The 20,568-nt window shown below is 37.9% G+C and overlaps 1 protein-coding gene across 1 annotated transcript in view; it reads left to right on the top strand.

Annotated features, from left to right (window-relative positions):
* The window catches only part of adamts16 (ADAM metallopeptidase with thrombospondin type 1 motif, 16), an 85,140-nt gene extending 65,652 nt beyond the window's left edge, over positions 1 to 19,488 (top strand). Inside the window, exons 19-24 of the mRNA XM_030156990.1 lie at positions 14,108 to 14,312; positions 15,747 to 15,941; positions 16,070 to 16,126; positions 17,110 to 17,325; positions 17,853 to 18,000; positions 18,203 to 19,488. Of these exons, the coding sequence (XP_030012850.1) occupies positions 14,108 to 14,312; positions 15,747 to 15,941; positions 16,070 to 16,126; positions 17,110 to 17,325; positions 17,853 to 18,000; positions 18,203 to 18,318 (937 nt within the window). The 3' untranslated portion in view covers positions 18,319 to 19,488. The remainder of the gene's footprint in view (positions 1 to 14,107; positions 14,313 to 15,746; positions 15,942 to 16,069; positions 16,127 to 17,109; positions 17,326 to 17,852; positions 18,001 to 18,202) is intronic.
* The last annotated feature ends 1,080 nt before the right edge of the window (positions 19,489 to 20,568 follow it).

The following is a 20,568-nucleotide window of genomic DNA, read 5'->3' as shown; positions in this document are numbered from 1 at the left end:
GCAGGACTGACAGTATTCTCCACCCTTCCCAAAGCCCAGTCGAGCACCTGTTCTACGATGACAGCATTTTCCTCTCAAGTAATGAAAAATAACTTACACTTTGGCCAAATCATGTGTGTGAGACACAAGAGAAAAAAGGGGAAGTTCCAGTGGATATTCTGTTTGTGTCTTCATCCAGTTCAGCTCGATACTTCACTGACTGTCAGGACTTGTTAGCTTCTGTGTTTGTTTAATATAGCAGGCCAAGGACTTGTAAACCTTTTCACATGTAGCATCGTTGTAGAACACAGGCTCCTAATAAACACTACTCCTCTGGCCAAAATCACAACCCACCGGACATATCAGTTTTAAGTGTGTACTTCACTTTAAGAAACAGCGCCGCATGAATGTGATGCGTGCCTTGTTGGTTTGTTTCCTAGTTCTGATGATCACCACAATTTTCCCACAAGGCTGCAGCGGCAAAAAGTCCCTAATCAATTTGCAATTGGACACCGAAAATTACAGATTACTGTGTTTTACTGAGGTTCTCATCACTGTTGCAGTGGACAACTCATAATGTCACTGCACTCACTTGGAATGACACTAATATTACTGCATGATGTATGACCATACCAGACAGAAAGGGAGAGTGGAAGTGAGACCCACCAATAGTTCTGTGGTTTCTGGGTGTGGTTCTGTCGGAGCTTGGCTTACCTCAGTTGGTTCGGTCACTGTCTATATCCCTGACACTTTAAGCCAAGGCAGAGGATCAAAGATCAGTCAACGTGGTCTGATGCTGCAGACATCATAGGGAGTGGTGCACTCGTTGACAGTCAGAACACGTATAAACACACACAAAATAGACACACAAGGGAAATGTCCCTCCCTTCTCTGTGCTGCTCTGGACACTGTCTTTAAGGGTAATGTTAAGGCCAAAACGAAAGTGAGTGACCTTCTTGGGAAGCGTTTTTAATGACATGAGAACTTGAAATGGTGATCTTCTTTTCATAGAAACAAAAACAGTATATGCAGTAAGTTTCAGCCAGTTTTATAAAATATATGAACTCCCTTTCTCCACTCAGTGGTCACTGAGTGATTTTAGTACCAGATAAATCTGCATGGCTGCCAGAAAGATGCAGAGATGCAGTGTTTGACGGGAATAGAAGCTGGCTCAATGTTGTTTGGTGGTGCAGGTCAGCACTATCGTCTCACAGCAAAATCGTTCTGAGTTTGCATGGGTTTTTCTGTGAGTTTGCATGTTCTCCTGGTATGTGTGTGTGTGGATTTTCCCTTTGGATACTCAAGTTCCCTCCCACTGTTTCAAAGACATACATTATTCCTTCAGCTATCACACTTTTAAACTCTGACAGCAGCCATTTTAGTCATTTTAGATGAGATTTTTTGTTTGTTTGTTTGTAGAACCAATAGGATCTTCTAGTCTGCATTGGTATTTATTGATTATTTATTGTTGATTATTTAAAAGCATTATTCGTAGTTGCTTTCAATGATCTTGTATTTGTGCACTGACTTATTTATTTACGTTTGTCACATTGCACTTTGGATGTGGGCTGATGTCTGTGGTAAGCTGCAAATTAATTGCCCGTATGGGATAAATAAATTTTTCTGAATCTGAATCTGAACATACAGCTTAATAGGTTAGTTAGTGAATCTAAATCACCAGTAGTTGTAAATGTGAGAATGAATGGTTGTTTGTCTGTATATGTCGGCCCTGTGATGAACTGGCGACGCATCCAGGGTGTACCCCGCCTTTGCCCGATGGTAGCCAGGATAGGTTCCAACATCCCCACAACCCTCTGGAGGATTAAGCTGTTTGGAAAATGAATGAAGAAATGAAGAGAAATATTACTTGTGACTTTTATAGTCATAGAGATTATGGACTACAATTCAAAATGTGCTAGCTTTGATTGAAAACCCTTCTTACTCAGTATGTCCAGTTCATTACCTCTACCTACCAGCTGTACCGGGGTCACCATCACATTGGTCATGCAGAGCATATAGCATAGTAGATTATGTTTTTCAAGGCATAGAGCTTTTATGTGGAGGCGTTAGGCAGCTGCCACTGAGGTGTCAGTTCCTTCGAGTATTCACATATACATGCTTCGTACATGGTCTGAAGTATCAGCCAAATTCTTGCAAATGAAGTGGACGCTGCTGACAACTGCCTTGATTTATGAGCAGAGAGGTTTAAGCTGCAACACTGACCTCATCTTGGTCATCTGTGTTATTATCCAGAAAAAAATATGTTGTTTAATGTCCAAATGTGACTTTGATTCTGAATGTCATGCAATAGACTAGCAATTTCAAGTGATTTAAATTGCTTATTAGACACTGGCACAGGAAGGACTCGTTGCATCTTCAATCCTGGACACTGGTTCTTCTAATGTTATGAGTCACTTTGGCCTTAGAAATATATTATTAAGTCATGCAGGATTAATTTTCCATATATGAAAAAAAGCAAGAGAATAATACACTGGGCACAGGTACATAAAAAGTACAATGTGCTGTTTCAGAAAGGTTTTCTCTGGATTATGGTATTATATGGGGCATTAATGTTATGTAATCAGAACTGAAATCATGGAATCCTGCTTATATTACCATTTATCTCATGTTTTATAGGAACTAGCAGCTGTTCTAAAGGGGATTTTTCCTGAATTTTTCCTTCTCGCTCAGTTTGTGTATGTCTTCGCTCTGGAACAGGCATCCTAGGAAAATCCTGCATGATGACCACAGAGCTGTCTCATATTCACTGGCCTAAAGTGGTACTGCTATTAAATAACAAAAAAAACATACACGGAATGAAGTAAAAGAGGAAGGCACATGTTCAATTCTCTGTTAGGTCGACCTATTTAAGTAATTCTGACATGTTTGTGGTTCATTGTGTCATTATGTGCAGTGATGCTATATGTAGTTATTCCTGCTTTGTTTTCACTGTTGTATTCAAGAAAAAGTGGTACTGAGAGCACATTTCACTATTGCCAGCATTACAGATGATTCCCACCCAGGCTAAAAATGTCTCATAGAGTTTTGAGCCTTTTGGATGAAAATCTACCAAATGTTGTGTTAGGATGGCTACCATTGAACTCCACCTACAGTCTACATTATTAACTGTAGAATTATATATTGGGCAAGTGACTGCTGCTAAGTGATATTCACACAACACAACATTATTAGCAGTTTTGTTAAATTAAGTTAAAGCTTGGTGAAGAAAATACATCTTGAACTTTTCCAAACCACCAAATTAACTTCATAAGATGACACAATTGGAACTTTACAGTAAAACGTGGAGTCACATGTAGTTGTCATCATCCACCTGTGGTAGTCCAACTATGACAGAACAAGAACCCTAATCATAATACGACTGAAATAGATCAGCAACATTTACTTAAATATCAAGCAGATTTTTGTAACGTAATGATAAGAGAATTGTTCTTGACATTATTTAGTTATCTTAAAGGAGTGATATTTTGCTTTTTTAAATGGAATTATGCATTTCAAAATATTTCCCTGTGGTCTACATAAACTGTAAATGCTATGCTTAGGTCTGAATTCTTCATTAATTCAACTCCACAGGTCCATCTTCAACCCTATTTCTGAGTAATGACACCAGAAAGGTCCTTTTGAGCACTGGCCCTTTAAATGCACATGACCCCACCCCCTTCCAGGTTGTTGACTCTGCGCACTGTCCCGTTCAGCCACTTGTGTTCGTTAATACAAAAAACCCACAACTGAACATTTTAGGTAATCGACTGGAAGTTTGGACATATTTTCAGTATGGACTACAACCACTGCTGCTGACAATTATGTTGTAAGGCAAGGCAAGTTTATTTGTATAGCACATTTCAGCAACAAGGCAATTCAAGGATGCTTCACACAGGACATTGAAATACAACGACAGGGAAAAAGAAACACATTTAAAACATAAAAGAAACATGTAAAAGGTGTTTAAAACAACACATAAAATCCAAAGATATAAAAACATACACGTAATAAAGTAAGAGTTGCAGTGCAGAGTTTCGAAAGAGAATATAAAATTTAAAAAGTCAAAAGCCTTTTAGTCAAATGCAGCAGTGAACAGGTGAGTCTTTAACCTTGACCTAAAAGAACTCAGACTCTCAGCAGACCTGATATTTTCCGGTAGTTTGTTCCAGATATACGGAGCGTAGAAACTGAACACTGATTCTCCATGTTTAGTTCTGACTTTTGGAACACAGAGCAGACCTGCACCAGACAACCTGAGTGGTCTGGATGGTTCATACTGGACTAGAAGGTCTTTGATGTATTTTGGGCCTAAACCATTCAGTGCTTTTTTTCTCGGAGAAATGCACCCAAGGAGATCAGTGGGCCCCCACCCCCCACCCCCAATGACCACCAAAATTTAATCATTTGTTCCTTGTGCCAGTGTCAACATTTCCTGAAATTTTCATCCAAATCCGTCCGTAACTTTTTGAGTTATCTTGCACACGGATAGACAGACAGACAAACAAACAAACAGACAAACATTGGGGGGGAGCACTGATCTGCCTTGGTGGAGGTCTGTGCTCTCCGAGTGCTTCTAGTTTACACAGTTGAATGTGCAAGAAGGTGCTTAAATCTAGCTAAAACAGTTTTTGTTTTTTTTAAATTTTATTTATCATAGTCCTAACAGATATTGAAAAAAATCACTATAGGCTGTGGTTGATTATCATACAATAATCCTACGTATCTTTAACATGAACCACATTTCTATACTGTATTATGTTTCTGTGTCTTGCTCACGGTGGAAAATTTAATCACACTTTGAATAGGTAATGGATTATAGTGGAGAGAGGAGAGGAGGACAGGGGAGGAGAGGAAGAGGGGAGGAGAAGGAGAGGAGGAGGGGAGGAGAAGGAGAGGAGGAGGGGAGGGGGGGGGGAGAGGAGAGGGGGAGGGGAGGAGAGGACAGGGGAGGAGAGGAAGAGAGGGGAGGAGGGGAGGAGAGGAGAGGGGGGAGGGGAGGAGAAGGAGAGGAGAAGGAGAGGAGAGGAGAGGAGAGGAGAGGAGAGGAGAGGAGAGGAGAGGAGAGGAGAGGAGAGGAGAGGAGAGGAGAGGAGAGGAGAGGAGACAAAGGACGACACTTCCAGAGGAGGAAACTCTTACTCACAGTATAAGTGGGTTTATACCAACAAGTCAAACAGTTCATCTTTTATGTAGACTTTTACATGGTGTGATTACATTGTCATTATCTGGTATCCACAGACAGTGACTGTACAGTATTTTTCTGTAGAACCCAGTCAGTAGTTATCTGCTTACTCATCTTTAAGGATAGATATAACAGATACATCTCTTCCCACCAAACACAACACACACTTCTTGTCTGCAACACTGGCATGCATTTTTGCTAAGAGTGTGTCTTCTCTCTGCCTCTTCCTCTGTCTCTCTCACATACACACACAAAAACAAACACAAAGGCGTAGCTAAAGCCTTCGGGGTCAGCTGTGGGACGTTCCTGTTTCACCTCTCGCTGTAAACAACAACAACAGCCAGCAGGCTTGGATGTTAAGACGTCCACTCCGGTGTCCATTACCTGGATGGCTTCAGGCTGGGCTGTAAACAGAACCCTAATGGCTTAGACACTAATCATGTGATGTCTTTTTCTCTGTGATCTATCTGTCCTCGTCCAAACCCACACATACACACCCAGACACACTCCAGACCACCAGACAGCCAATCAGGGATAGCTGTCATTCTTATAGATGAACTCACATTGTGGCACTCCAATCACTCAACTAGGATTTGTGGGTCTGTAGTTTTATGACAATGATGTGCACTCTATCTGCTCTGTCTGTCTGTCTGTCTGTCTGTCTGTCTGTCCATCCGTCTGTCTGTCTAACTAACAGCCATTTATAAATATGGTCAAATTTCTCTATACACCAACACATCTACTCCCCTCAACTCCCATGCTCCCTTGAGGCACTGTTTATGCTTCTCTCTTTTTGTGTTTGTTTTTTCAGTCTCTTTCTCTCTCTCTCTTACCTTCTTTCACACCTAGAACCAGACACAAGTATACACACTGCAACTCTTACAAAGTCACACACACACACACACACACACACACACACACACACACACACACACACACACACACTGCCCTCTCAGTATTTACTCACTAATGGATTTATGTGTTTACACTGAGTTGTAGAAGCAGTGATAATAATAGCTGTAAAATAATCTCAAAGCTGTTTACACTTATCTCTTTGGCCTCTTTACCTCAGTATCAACAGCTGGCAGTGTGTGAGTGTATCTTGAGGCAAAAAATTTAAAAATGTGTGTGTGTGTGTGTGTGTGTGTGTCCCATTTATGTGTGTGTGTGTGTGTTTGTGTGTCCCATTTACACTTCTGGATTTTGCATTGCATTGTGCTTTTATACAAAGTTAAGAATAAGGTTAGAATATCATACAACAGCCAACACAGTTTACTGAAATTGATCATTAATCCTACTATATAATGCACATTCTTTATTTATAGTATTGTACAGGAAGCTCTTTTAGAGGTAGTTCTTTAGTTATTTAGCAAGTGTCTTTTAGAGTATATATACTAACCTTAATGTCAACCTGGCTACTCACCCACTGTTGTGTTGTCTTTTTGGTCTGTCTGTTTTTTGTCTTCTTGTGCTGTATGTAAAGCTGCTGAATACTTGAATTTCCCTCGGGATTAATCTATTAATCTGTCTATCTGTGTCTGTCCAATCGATGTTGCAGCACAGGAGGGTGTTTGTACAGATTTTCCTCAGCCTTCACAGGCCCGATCGCCACCAAACTCGCCAAATGAATTGAAACATTACCTGACTATCTACTACACACGATTTTATGTCTGTATTCAAATGTTGTGAGGTATGCTGGGTGATTTTAGCCTCTCATGCTATTGTACAAGGGCACCACGGGAACAATGTAATAGTAATAATAATAATAGCTTTACTTATATAGCACCTTTAAAAATGAAGTTTACAAAGTGCTTTGACAGACAAAGCAGAAGGGCACAACAGGACACAAGATGAAAGTGAAGACACTAAAACAGAAGCAACACAATAAAAGAGATATGTACAGCAAACACAATAACATGACACTTTGAGTAAATTAAGTGAATCGGAGTAAAGAGGGCAGGGATAACATAACATGATGCTGTCAAATCAATGCAAAAATGAAGGAATGAAATAAAACAACATCATGTATGAGAATATAAATTAAGAACCAAACAAGATAAAATTCAAATTTAAAAAATTAAAAGTTTAGATAGTTAGACAAATTACCTATCAAATTATGACACCTACTTAGATTTAATACATTCAATTCAATTAAGCTTATTTATAGAGCACATTTCAAGCACAAGGCAGACTCAATGTGCTTCACAATAGGTGTATAACATAAAAACATTAAAAACATTAAAAAAAAAAGACACATAGGGCTTTACAGAATTTGTTGGATATGAAAACAAACAACATTCAAATAAACAATAGAAGAAGGGAAGGGATTAATGTCCCTGGCATTCAAGGTGAGCTCAATACGTATGTGACAGTAGAAAACATTTACCCTAGTAGAATTGTGAATTAGTGTTTTTACCTCTACTAAGGAGATAATGGATGCTCCTGTGTGTGATGGTTTGTTTTGCTGTCAGCAGGAGGAAGGGAAGGGCAAAGATTCACAACAAATACGGTGCACCGTAAGATGCACCAGAGGTATAAAATGGTACATTTCCTGTCTTGTGGTCAGAAGGGGTGCCGTTGCTGTGTGGATGGATGGAAGTAGTTGAATAAGAGTTAAATGAATTGGTTAATTTTAACCCATAAAGACCCAAACATCCATAATTGTCCAGAACTACAGTATGTACTGATCTAAAATGTTTAATACCTGTTAATCCATTAATCCCATCAATACGTGTAAATAATAGGTTTAAAAAGCAGATTGTCATCTTTTCATGGTCATCAGATATGACCCATTTGGACGCTCAGAGGCTCCGTAGTTACCATGGAAACATTGATTTACCAGTAAAACCCACGGAGTTTGATAAATGACAATGGATGAAAACACTTGGTTTATGTTCAGGTAATAACATATTTTGCTGGAAAAAGTAAAAGTTTTCTCTGTTTCTGACATAATAACCTTTGAATTTACTCTGAGATTTTATGACCATCTACATGATTAGTAAATTAAATATAGAAAAATACCTGATTTTTACTGAAGAAATGCAAAATAAAGAGGATAATATTACAATAAACTGATAAATCACTTAAGAAAGGGCAAAAATAAAGGAAAATTCATTTGCGAACTCCCACAAAAGTCACACTGGGTCTTTATGGGTTAATTAATCACAAATAGGTGCGAATGTGAGAGCGAATGTTTGTTTATTTGTATATTTTTTGTACCCCACCCGTTGGTAGCTGGGCTAGGCTCCAGATTCCCCATGAGGATTAAGCAATTCTGAAAATGATTAAATGAATTAAACAATAATCAAATATGTTGGTTTTTTTTTTTTTTGGTTTTTTTTTACTGATGTCTGTAATTATTTTGTTTCATCATAATTACCGTTCATTTTTTCCTCCTTTAGAAGAGGCTCATGTTACTGGATTTCAGAGTGTTTTTCTCAGACAGGTTTGATTCCATTTTCTTCTAATCTCTGTCTTACAAATGCTATTTTAATTAAATTTTCTGAAGATGTGTGGCTTGTGAAAGATATGTCCAGTATTGATTTGGGTGACTATGGAGTGAAGGGATTCATCATAACCTTTGATCATGTTCCATTTCTTCTTTAGGAATCAATGTGACCAGATCTGCTGTTAGTCTCCTAAAGGGGTGCAGAGAAACCCATGTGATACACAAATAGGAAATGACTTCTTTGTTTATTGAACCATATTTCGTTAGGGCATGGGATAAGGATGGGGCTGTCCAATTTTGGAACAGATCCACGAAAAGGGGAATTTTTCTCTAGCATTACGCTTTAGGAAATTTGATTAAATTACAGGACAGTGGTGAAATAGCAGAGGTTTCCAATCTGCCCTTTTAGTTCATATTGGTTATGCTTTAAGCCTTTAGGGTGAGTTTCTATGCATTTACTTTCTCATTATAGCAATTTACACTATTGTTGTGCGGTTCAGACACATCTCAGATTTCATGTTTATAACACGCATATAATGAAGTTACAGTATTGGATTGCTTGTGTGGCTGATAATGACATATATTATGTATCCTGCTGTATCAGTGTTCACGTTCATGGTTTAATCAATCAGAACTGTGACAACTACACCGTGCTCAAATACATGATATAGAGTGTTTTTGCTGAACCAAACTGAAATATACTGCCACTGTAAACATTCATACTGTATGTTTCTTTTTTCCGTGCATCATAGTGTGTATATCTTGCAGTTTGCAGACCCTCCTCATGTGCAAACTATGCGCTGGGCTATAATATGTGTTGGACAGACTTGAACATGCATGCAAGACTAGACTGACTGACTGTGTTTATCAGTCCATCTCTGCAGGTCATACTATTCTGAGGCCCTGCAGTTATTTCATTTTGCTGTGTCTGCAGCCAGTGAGTTGGACTGAACTGGCATTACATCATGGAAAAAGGTTTCTGATGCCCACACACATTTAGAGCATGATATCATTCTGTCTCTAAAGTGTGCACATACACTGATATAAGCAGAGGAACACCCACACACTGACATAGAGACGTGAATTTAGAAATACACACACACTGATTTACACACAGTGGCCCTCACATAAACACTGGTCAGGGGTTATTTAATGCGTCTGGTGAGCATCTAGACAGGGTCATTCAGACCACAGAGGCTATCAGACACTCTCGCCACAGGATATCAGATCTGTGGTACTTGTGTTCAGAGTGCGATGCTTACTCATCCTCTAACCACACTCGCAGATAACAGTCGAGGCTGTAATCATAAGCCGCTCTATAATTTGATACACTATTAATCATGGTATGTATTAGTTCATTGTCCGTGTCAGTTGGGTGACTAAGTTGACAGATGTGTAACACAGTGCCAAAGCATAAGTAAATATACTTTTATAGTAATTTAAGCCACATTTCACATCAAAATCCAGCTGATTTGATTGACTGATTGATTGATTGATTGATTGATTGATTGATTGATTGATTGATTGATTGATTGATGTATTTATTTTGAATATGAATGTCAAAACAGAAGAAAATAAATAAACAAAACACTTAAACATAAGACATGTAATACATATTTGAAAAGGAGTGAGAAGAAGCATAACTTATAAACTCCCATCCCGTCACCTTAAATAATTAATAACTGTAATAATCTTCCTAATCTAAGCATATCTATACTATATACTGTAATATGACTGATACTTATTATTAAATAATTTGGTTTCTGGCTTTATTTTACTATGAACAAATATGATATGATTTACATAAACACATAATACAGTAACACTTATATGTAAATACATATTCATATACAGATATATGCATATACATACATACATACATACATACATATACACATACACACCTGTGCATACATATACATACACATACACATATTTGTCATAATGTATAAGTTTTCATTCATATATCTGTATGCATGAGTTTTTCATCTTCTAATTAACGATATAAAAGTCATGTCAAAAATAGCCATGATAGTCAGTAGTATAATCCAGACTGTCGTGTGGAGAAGGGGTGAAATTAAATAAATTATACTTCCTCCCACTCCTTTTCGAATGTGCAAATGAAGTCATACTTTGTTTTCATGTATATGTATAACTTTTTTCTCCATGATTTCTTACTATCTGTTTTATTTCTAAGGACTAAGTAAGGTTACTTTTGTTTTGTTGCATATTCGACATAAACTAAACCAAAAAAAAAAAAAAGAATAGTCGGAGTCAATAATAATAATAATGATAGGTCGACATAATAAGTAGTGTGCCAGTATGATGTCATACTGTAATCTGGTTTTCTAACTGTTCCAAAATATCACTAACCATTCCAAATTTATGCCATGCATCATATAATTCCTGTAAAGTTTATGTTCTGAAAATTGCATGGAAAACAACACATTCAAGACGTAAGCAAGCAGTATAAAAATACAATGCCCTGACTCATGAAAGACATGATGTCGCTGTAAAAATTGCTTTGACATTAGCTGGTGTTCAGTTCTGTTAAAAGTGTTCTTTGCTTACATTTATTTATGGACCACAGAGGTTTGGCTCCTACTTCAGCACCATGCGCCAATAAATATGTTACTAGATTAATTATGTGACCTGTATGTGTTGACCGCTATGTTGGATGTGTAAAATAAACAGCTCAATAGAAATGTTCAGCCTCCCTCAAATAACCCTTTTATGATACAAGAGTGCGTATCTTCGTCCTGACAAGCCATAACATATATAAGACCAGATGGAATTCCTCTGTCTATATTTATTTGGATTCACTAGTGCATGTATAATGCCCTTTAGAACTATACCTCTCTTCCACCTTATACAACATTCCAAGCAAGTGATACACAAATTACCGCTAATAAAGTTTATACTATTAATGTATACAATTCTGCAAGCTGACAGCAACATTTTTAGTTGTTTGCGGTAGATCTTAAGAGGTGGAATAAGTGCTGAGGAGAAGTTTGGGAGAGGATGACAGAGTGTATGATGAGGGATTGAGTTTGGGGTCGCTTGGAAAAGATGTAACAAAATTTCATGGAGGAAAGAGGGAATAGGGGGCTCAGGGATTAGGCATTTTAGGAATACAAACTGCCAGCACGCAGTGTTCAGTAAAGTAACATAAACTCTACTCTCCACAGTTACGGACTCATATGGGTTAACATGCTTTGTATATTTCCTGAAAAAGCGATGTTTGCATTGCCATACAGAGTAACTTGATGAGGGAAAAATGTTAATGTGGTTTTACTCCTAAGGTGGGGTGAGGTGAAGTAAGCAAAGGGTTTAATTTTGTGGAGGGAAGGTTAAGTTACAGTTTAACCCATAAAGACCCAGTGCTATGTTTGTGACTGAGTTAAAATGAGTTAACCTTTCTCAAGCGATTTATCACCATTTATTATAATATTATCCCCTGTATTTTGCATTTTTTCAGTGTAAATCATTTATTTTCTGACATTTAATTTACTGATCATGCAGATGTTCATAAAAGCTCAGAGTAAATCCCAAGGTTATTGAATCGGAAACACAGAAAACTGAAAAAAAGTGATTTGGACATCACAAGTGACACTGATCCAACTCCATGGGTTTTACTTGTGAATCAATGTTGTAGAAGATAACGGTGTTTCCACGGTAACTAAACAGCCTCTGAACGTCCAAATGGGTCATGTCTGATGACCATGAAAAGATGACAAACTGTATTTTACACCAATTATTTACATGTATCGATAGATGTAGTCGATCAACAGGTATTAAATATTTTGTATCAATGGATGCTTTAGGTCACTGGTGGCTCTTTGGGTCTTTATGGGTTAAGTTTGATGAAACACACTCAGCCATGAACAAATGTCCGACACCCTATAGTGTTGGCAAGAAGCACTTTGTTTCTGCTGTCAGTGAAACATTAACCCTGTAAAGTCTGAACCATTAAATCATTGACTGAAAAAAAAATTTAGGGGTCGATCAGAAGAACCAGTAAAGGCTCCAGTTTTTTTTTTTATTCATTTCATTTATTTATTCATTCCAATCTAAATTATTGGAAAGGAGCAGGATGAAGACAACTTATAATACCTGCCCCTTTCTTCAAACATCTGCTTACATCAGATAAGGTGCCATTACAGCTATTACAGTAAACAGTTTACATGATTGTAAATGTAAATACAACAAATTCAAAATCCATAAGTGAAATTATTTCATTTCATGCTTTTATAAAGCTTCTCTATTCTTTCCTTGTACAACCTCTTCAACTGAAAAATATTTGTACAGCTCTTCTCTTCCATAGAAGAATTCCACATTCTGACACCCACAACAGAAACACACATTTGCTTTACATTAGTTCGAACCCTTTGCTGTTTAAAATTAAACCTCCTTCTATGTTCTTCATCCTGTGATGCTAAAACAAATAATCTTTGCAAATTTGCAAAAGTCTGTTTCTCGCTGTAAACACAATCAACAATGTCCTTAATTCAGCTAACTCTGTAAATTTAAACAATCCTGATTTAATAAACAACTCATTTGTATGTTCCCTGAAATTAACATTGTACATGATTCTTATTGCTCTTTTCTGTAATAAAAACAATAGCTTTGTGTTACTCATATATGTGTTGGCCCATACTTCAATACAATAACTCAAATATGGCAGAATAAGTGAATAATGTAAAATTCTGATTGGTTTATAATCCAACACATATTTTGCTTTACTCAATACAGAAGTATTTTTAGACACCTTTTTTTCACATAAGCAATATGTGGCTTCCATGTTAATTTATTGTCCACTATTACACCAAAAAACTAATTTCTGAAACCTTCTCAATCATAATACCATTAATAGACAATGAAACATGTTCTTCCTTTTTTCTATTTGTGAACACCGTAAACTTAGTTTTATTTATTTCAAAGAACTGGAATTTTCTAATATCAATTTCCATGTATGAGTCTCAATTTTGTATCATATTTGACACATCAGGTCTCAATGCTCCTCTTGTAGTGTCACTGGAAAGGCCTCTGGTGAATGAATTCCTCCCCCCGGGTGGATTATCTGTGTATTGCATGTATCTAATTGTATACATCAGGTTTTTCAAGAAAAAAAATATCACACTGATCATATAGAGGGCTTCAAAACTCATGTATTAAATATGATACGTTTGGTGTTATGGGGTTAAGTTCTCTAAATCATGTTGGCATTTAAGTCGTCACTATTTTCTCTTTCAGGAAGTGATGTTTCTCATTTACTCTTGATAAAAAATGTACCCGCATGTATGAAAAGCTATTGTTCAGTAACTTACTCGACTACCAACAGACAAGAGAAGTGTACATGCGCCACAGGAAGTGCTCTACTGTTACTACCATTGTACATTTATCATGGCGTCATTTGCGATCTCCCGCAGGCCTCGTGTCTGTAAGTGATTGAGGAGATGGTCTTGTTGACTCAGCAGGCCTGTGTTGTGTTGTTCCAGCTGGTCTGTCGGAGAGTGGGGGGTGTGCAGTCGGAGCTGTGGAGGAGGGGAGCAGACTCGTCAGGTCCAGTGTCTGCAGAGAACCAGCCAAACCAACGTGGACACCCTGGCTGACTCTCACTGTTCTCAGCCCACCCCGAGCAGGAGGCAGATCTGCAACACACACAGCTGTCCGCCTATGTGGACCCCAGGGCCCTGGTCACAGGTGAGCCTCTGAAGCATTAGAGAGATCTGCTACATGTATCAGACATGTCACTCTGCTTATACTTCTGCAGTAGTCGTGCCAAATTGGATCCACAGCAGGAAGTAACACTTCAAAGCTGCACATGAGCCTTTGGAGCTTTACATATTGTATTGTAAAGTGGACCCTCAGTTCTTGGTCTTGATGGCCTCACCACATTTTATGACAGTGATCTCAGTGGCTTTAAACCGTGAATGTGCCCACTGAGACATTATCTTGGTCTCCATCCAGCTCCTTTACATTGTGTGTGGTGACTCGTACCACTGTTAAACTGTTTCTTTTTTTTACCTCCCATTTTACCCCAAATATCCTTAACAGCCTGCCACAATTGGTGTCCACTTTACTTCCTCTCAGGTTCTCTGTGGTACAGTGCAATACGTCACTCTGCTATTTCCTTCACCCTACAGCCTGCACTTTCTTGGATGCTGTAAACTACTTTGAAGATTTTGATTTAGGCTGTGCCATAGACTGTATGCACAAGGTCTGAATTCATGTTGAGGGACTTGTTGTGCTATGTCCATGGAATTATTAAGAAACAATAAGTTACTGTGTGGAGAATGTGGATATATAGTCATTATACTGAATTGCATTTGCATGAAATAATTTTCCTTTTTGTTTAACATTTCTTTCAATGTCATAATCCTAGATGATTATAACACTTAGTAAAGTAAATTATTGATTCAATTTATATACAAGGATGTATACCAGTGGTTCCCAAACTTTTTTGGCTCATGACCCCATTTTAACATCACAAATATCTGGCGACCCCAGACATTCAAAATGGAGACTGTTTTTTTGCTAAAATTAATTTGGTTTTGATCATGTAATAGTTTGCTATACTATGTTGCAAATAGCTGTTAATTTTAGAGGACATTTAGTCTATATAATGTATATTATTATGGACGGAGGCAGAAAAGCCAGGTGTAGATTACTGCACAAAGTGAGAATTTTATTTTCCTTGCTCAGGATATGTACAGTCATTTAGCCTGGATTTACAAGGCTGACAATTACTGAATAAACAATAACTCAAACTATGAATTATGAAAGAGCTGCAGCATCTGAAACCGACCACAATGAACATTTGACAGATAAACAGAACCACAGTGCTTCAGTTTCAGCTTCACAGTTTGTCATGTCTTTTATGGATTGGGATTGTCTCTGTCAACTCACCATATATTTTTTATTAGTAAGTTTTTTGTTTTTTTTTATTTATTTTTTTATCAATTACTAGAAATTTCAGGCAACTCCATTTGAATTCCAGGCAACCCCAAGGTTGAAAAACACTGATGTATACCTTTCTTGGAAGCAAAATAATATGTTAATGATCTACAATTTATAGATGCAGATAACTTGAAGTATTAAATGGCATAAACTCATCCTCATATTCCTGTTTGACAGTGTTCTCGTAAATGTGGAAATGGCTTAAGGAAGAGGACGGTTCTGTGCACAAACACCAACCCAGGATCCCAAACTCGTACACTACCAGACAGTCTGTGTGCAGGTCTGACTAAACCTGCCAGCCAAGAAACCTGCTTCATCAAACGCTGCCAGAAACAACGCAAAGTCCAGTGGTTTGTCTCCACGTGGCAAGAGGTAATTCTAGAAGGGAGAGAAGATTACACTTAGAGCGTAAAAATGTGACGTTCAAATGAACGCATTTCATAGGATGGTGGTGGTGAATAGTTTTCTTTTTCTAATGTTGTCTTTTTTCTTTTTTCCAGTGTTCAGTAACATGTGGTCGTGGATATCAGTCACGTTTCATTAAGTGTGCAGAAAAGGTATGTATTGTATATGTAGTTAAATATTACCAGCTCTTTAAATTCCCCATATTACTTACTATTAACTAAAAATTCATTAAATTCATTGTGCAGTGATGTGATTTATGTTTTAGATTAGGGGTGTCAAACTCCTTTCAACCCAATTTGAACTCCAATGGGCCAAACCATTAGAATAACAGCATAATAACCTAGAAATAATGACAACTCCAAGTTTTTCTCTGTTTTATTGCAATAAAAAAACATTAAATTATGAAAGTATTTACATTTACAAACTTTCCAAACAAAAAAGATGTAAATAACCTGGGAAAAAAACTACAATTTGTGCAATTTTAACTGTCTTTTTCCTCAGCTTATCATTTATACATGTACACATATTACACATAATGTTACACAAACATTTGGTAACAGGCATAATATTAACATTTAAGTTTGGAATTCGGAACTAAACTATGATCAGTTTCTAGAATATTATATGTCAGCTCATTATTAACAAAACTTACAGATCAGAGTGGATCTACAAATGCAGAAAATATTTAGTAACAGGAAGAATATTGTTAATATTACACTTAATTTTCATTTTGTCCTCATTTTATTGTTAAAGGGTTATTATTTTACTTTCATATTGGTCTGTATGTGGAACCTGAACTAAAAGGAGTTCAACATCTGTGATTTTTAATATCAGTATAATTTTTGCACTTTGCAAATTCATGCCACAGGCCAAATTGGAACCTTTGGAGGGCCTACTTTGGCACACGGGCCACCTGTTTGACACCTGTGTTTCAGATTATGGTGACCGTGAAGAAAACTCAGTCGAATTGAATCTGATGAAACAGATAGAATTGAACTTAAGCATTGTTTAAATGTTTGCTGAGAAAGCTGATTTCTAAGTTTCGTTTTGCATCCATCCCACTCTGGGAAGTTTCTTGAGGGTAACATGTCTCTATATTAAGTGCTCGTTTTTTTTATTTTTAACCATAAAATAGGACACGGCAGGAAAATACAGAGAACTTGCTGCCAAGAAGTGCCATCATGTCCCCAAACCAACAGTAGACCTCCAGAGACCCTGTGTCCTGACTGAATGTCCTGTCCGTACAACTCCATCAGTGCACCGATGGAGCACACACCAGCGCACCATACCGCCTCCACCTGTACTGCATCAACCCCCTAGACCAGAATGGTACTCATCCCCTTGGTCTCAGGTAAGTAACATCAGCTTAAGTCACAAAACTCAGCAACACAAAGAGTGATTCCTGCTTTGGTAACATCTGTTTGTTTATTCCGTCAAGTCTTCATGATTGACATGAGTGTGGGGGATTTCATTTGATATACTGATATACAGTTGTGGAAAAAAATGATTAGACCACCCTTGTTTTCTCCAATTTCTTGTTCATTTTAATGCCTGGTACAACTAGTTTGGACAAAAATAATGATAACAAAAAATAGCTTATAGTAGTTTAATTTCAGAGCTGATATCTATCCATTTTCCATGTTTTCTTGATAATAACCAAAATCCCTTCAGTTCTTACATCAGTATCTATGGCACTGTACTGACAAAAACAGTGCTTTTAGGCATTCCATGTTTTCTTTTCTGTCTGTTTTAGTCACATACAAACACAGGAGTTAGTATTGATTGCATAACTACTGTTTTTGATCATTTTTGATGGTCTAAGAATTCTTTCCGTGACGGTACATATATAAGTCATGTATATATGTTTTTCCTCTGCAGTGCACAGTGACATGTGGAGGAGGAGTGCAGCTCAGGACGGTTCAGTGTCTGGTCCAGGGGAAGCCCTCTCCTGGTTGTCTCCTTCATCTGAAACCTTTGATGTCCCAGGCCTGCAATACGAACTTCTGCCCGCAACCTGAGAAGAAAGGTAACGAAGCTTTGACTGATGTAAACTGTAAGGGATAGGTTTTCTGCAGGTTTCAACAAGTTCAAGACTTTTAAGACCTTTCTTCGACCATTTTGAACACAATTCCAGACCAGTTTCACAGTATTTTTGAATCATGGGTTTAATACTGACAAAATGTAAACTCACATACATACCTTATATCTTCTGTTCTTTGTTTCCACAGACCTGGTTTGCAGGGATTACTTCAGCTGGTGTTACCTGGTGCCTCAACATGGAGTCTGCAATCACAAGTTCTATGGCAAGCAGTGCTGCCAGTCCTGCTCCAATTCAAACCTATAAACGGTCCAAATGACTCTGTCGGAGACAGCGACAGAAAGGTAGATAGTCAAAAGATTCTATTTGAAGTCCATGCTTAAAAAGACAATGTTTTTGCTTTAAGCGTGTGGCCAGCACTGAAAAGGACAGTTCAATGGAAGTGCCCTTTCTTCTCCCTGCGATGCCGGACATCTGGATACAAGAACTTGTCTACTGACAGCACTACACAGGAATGAGATCAGGACAGTACAAATAAAGGAAAGAATGATGAGGAGGAACCAGCAAAATGGGAATCTTGATTAAAGAGAATAAAACTGACATGTCCAAGAGAAACTGAAAACCTGAAAAACCCCAGCTTTGTTTCTATACTATATGTAACTGAACAGATCTGTACCCAGGACACCCAGCATCTCCCAGACAACTGAAGGCCAATGACGGCAGGCAGGCCGACTGTGTAAAGTGCCATGCAGAAACATGTGATATACCCTCATCTGCACTGCAGATCAGATGCAAATGTGGCGTCTGATAATGAAAAGGGATTTTACAAAGAAGCAAGTAACATAGTAAAGGAATTTTACTATAAAGCTTGATAGGAAACAGATTGGACTTCCTCAATAGTTGGACATTAGCAGGATGCACTGTTTTGACATCACAAAGAAAATCCAACAACACATGAAAAAAATATATGAGATGAAGCCAATGTTTTGTTAACTGTTCTTCATCCTCAGTGGTGCTATAATGTTGTCACCAAATCAATGTGAAATCCTTAAGTTTCAGGAAATGCAGTAACAAATGAATTGTGTGACCTATGTACAGTATTTTTGTTTTATTTATTGGCTTTACAATACAGCATTGCTGCAAGACTGTAATAATAAGCAGTATAAATGTGTCCTTTTATTACTCTACCCTTATATTTTGTATTGTTTCATAGTAATTCATGCTGACAACTTACACCTTTTTATATAAAACATACAAAATAAATCATAGCTTTCTTTTTGTCATCCAAATGCTACTTCAAATCCTGCAATAATACCTGAGGCAGTCATATATTGCATGCATTTATATGGCATAAAAACGCATAATGTATGGGTTATGGGTAAAAGCAATGGTAAGCAAGCTTACAGTGAACGCCATTTCAAGGCGATTTTGACAATGTTACTGAAATAACAATAAACAAATGTGTGTCCGTCAGCAGCTCAGCTGTAGCATGAGTCCCGACTGTTCTTTTTAGCTGTTGGTTTGAGAGAATTTGATCTTACTTGGGGATTGTGTAACTTTAAAAGTGTGAAGTGTAGCACCTCTTGCAAAAGCAGGAAAGGCTTAAGCAGTAACTTCATCCCTTTGTTTTTAAGTCTTTGCTTGGCTTCAGCGTTGTCATCATGCCCAGACAAAGGACATACAGACCCATTATCATTAGTGTCTTTACTATAATATGAATCAGAAAGAGTACATTTACATGACAGTCTTTTCCTTCATTCATTTATCTGCTGAACCTGCTTTATCCTCACTAGGGTCACAGGGGGTGCTGGAGCCTATCCCAGCTACCTATGGGCGAAGGCGGGGTACACTATGGACAAGTTGCCAGTTCATCGCAGGGCAGATGAACAATCAGTTACTCTCACATTCACACCTATGGGCAATTTTAGGTTGACCAATTAACCTATCAATGCATGTCTGTGGATGGTGGGAGGAAGCCACACAAACACAGAGAGAACATGTAAACTCCACACACAAAGGTCCCTGACTAGTCTTTTCATTTTCTATAGTCGATTAAAATTCTGTACATTTTAAGTCAGGTATTGCCTCCTATATTGTCATTGCCTCTGTGGTACATTTCATAAAATCTGGCATGGTGTTTACCACTGGTGATTTCTCATAGACTGCAAGGGAAGCTCGGCTTCCCCTAAAATTACAAAAATTAAATGGTTAAATATGTACAGTTGTGTTGACATTTCATTGATTCCAAATGTGTTAGAACATGTTCATCTCAAAGACGAGTTCGTTCAGAATCAGCTTCATCACAAATCAACAGACTCGATGTTGTTCACTTTTCATACATTCCCGTTGCGCTGTTTTCTCATTCGATCTCTGCTCAGTGCATTTGCCCGTAGACGCTCAGCGTCCATGCACTTCAATGGGACTGAGTGGAACAGTTTTTTTCATTGCCTCAAAACTGGACGGTAATTGGATAAATGCCACGATGTTGTCCCGCCCCTGGACACTCGGCGTCTCTGGGGGTAAATGGAGCTGTGGGCGGAGCTCGGCCGGGCTGGA

The sequence above is a fragment of the Sphaeramia orbicularis genome, chromosome 16 (assembly GCF_902148855.1).
Source record: "Sphaeramia orbicularis chromosome 16, fSphaOr1.1, whole genome shotgun sequence".
Taxonomy (NCBI): domain Eukaryota; kingdom Metazoa; phylum Chordata; class Actinopteri; order Kurtiformes; family Apogonidae; genus Sphaeramia; species Sphaeramia orbicularis.
Note: the sequence above shows the minus strand (reverse complement) of the source record. Positions and strands in the feature narration are given on the sequence as shown.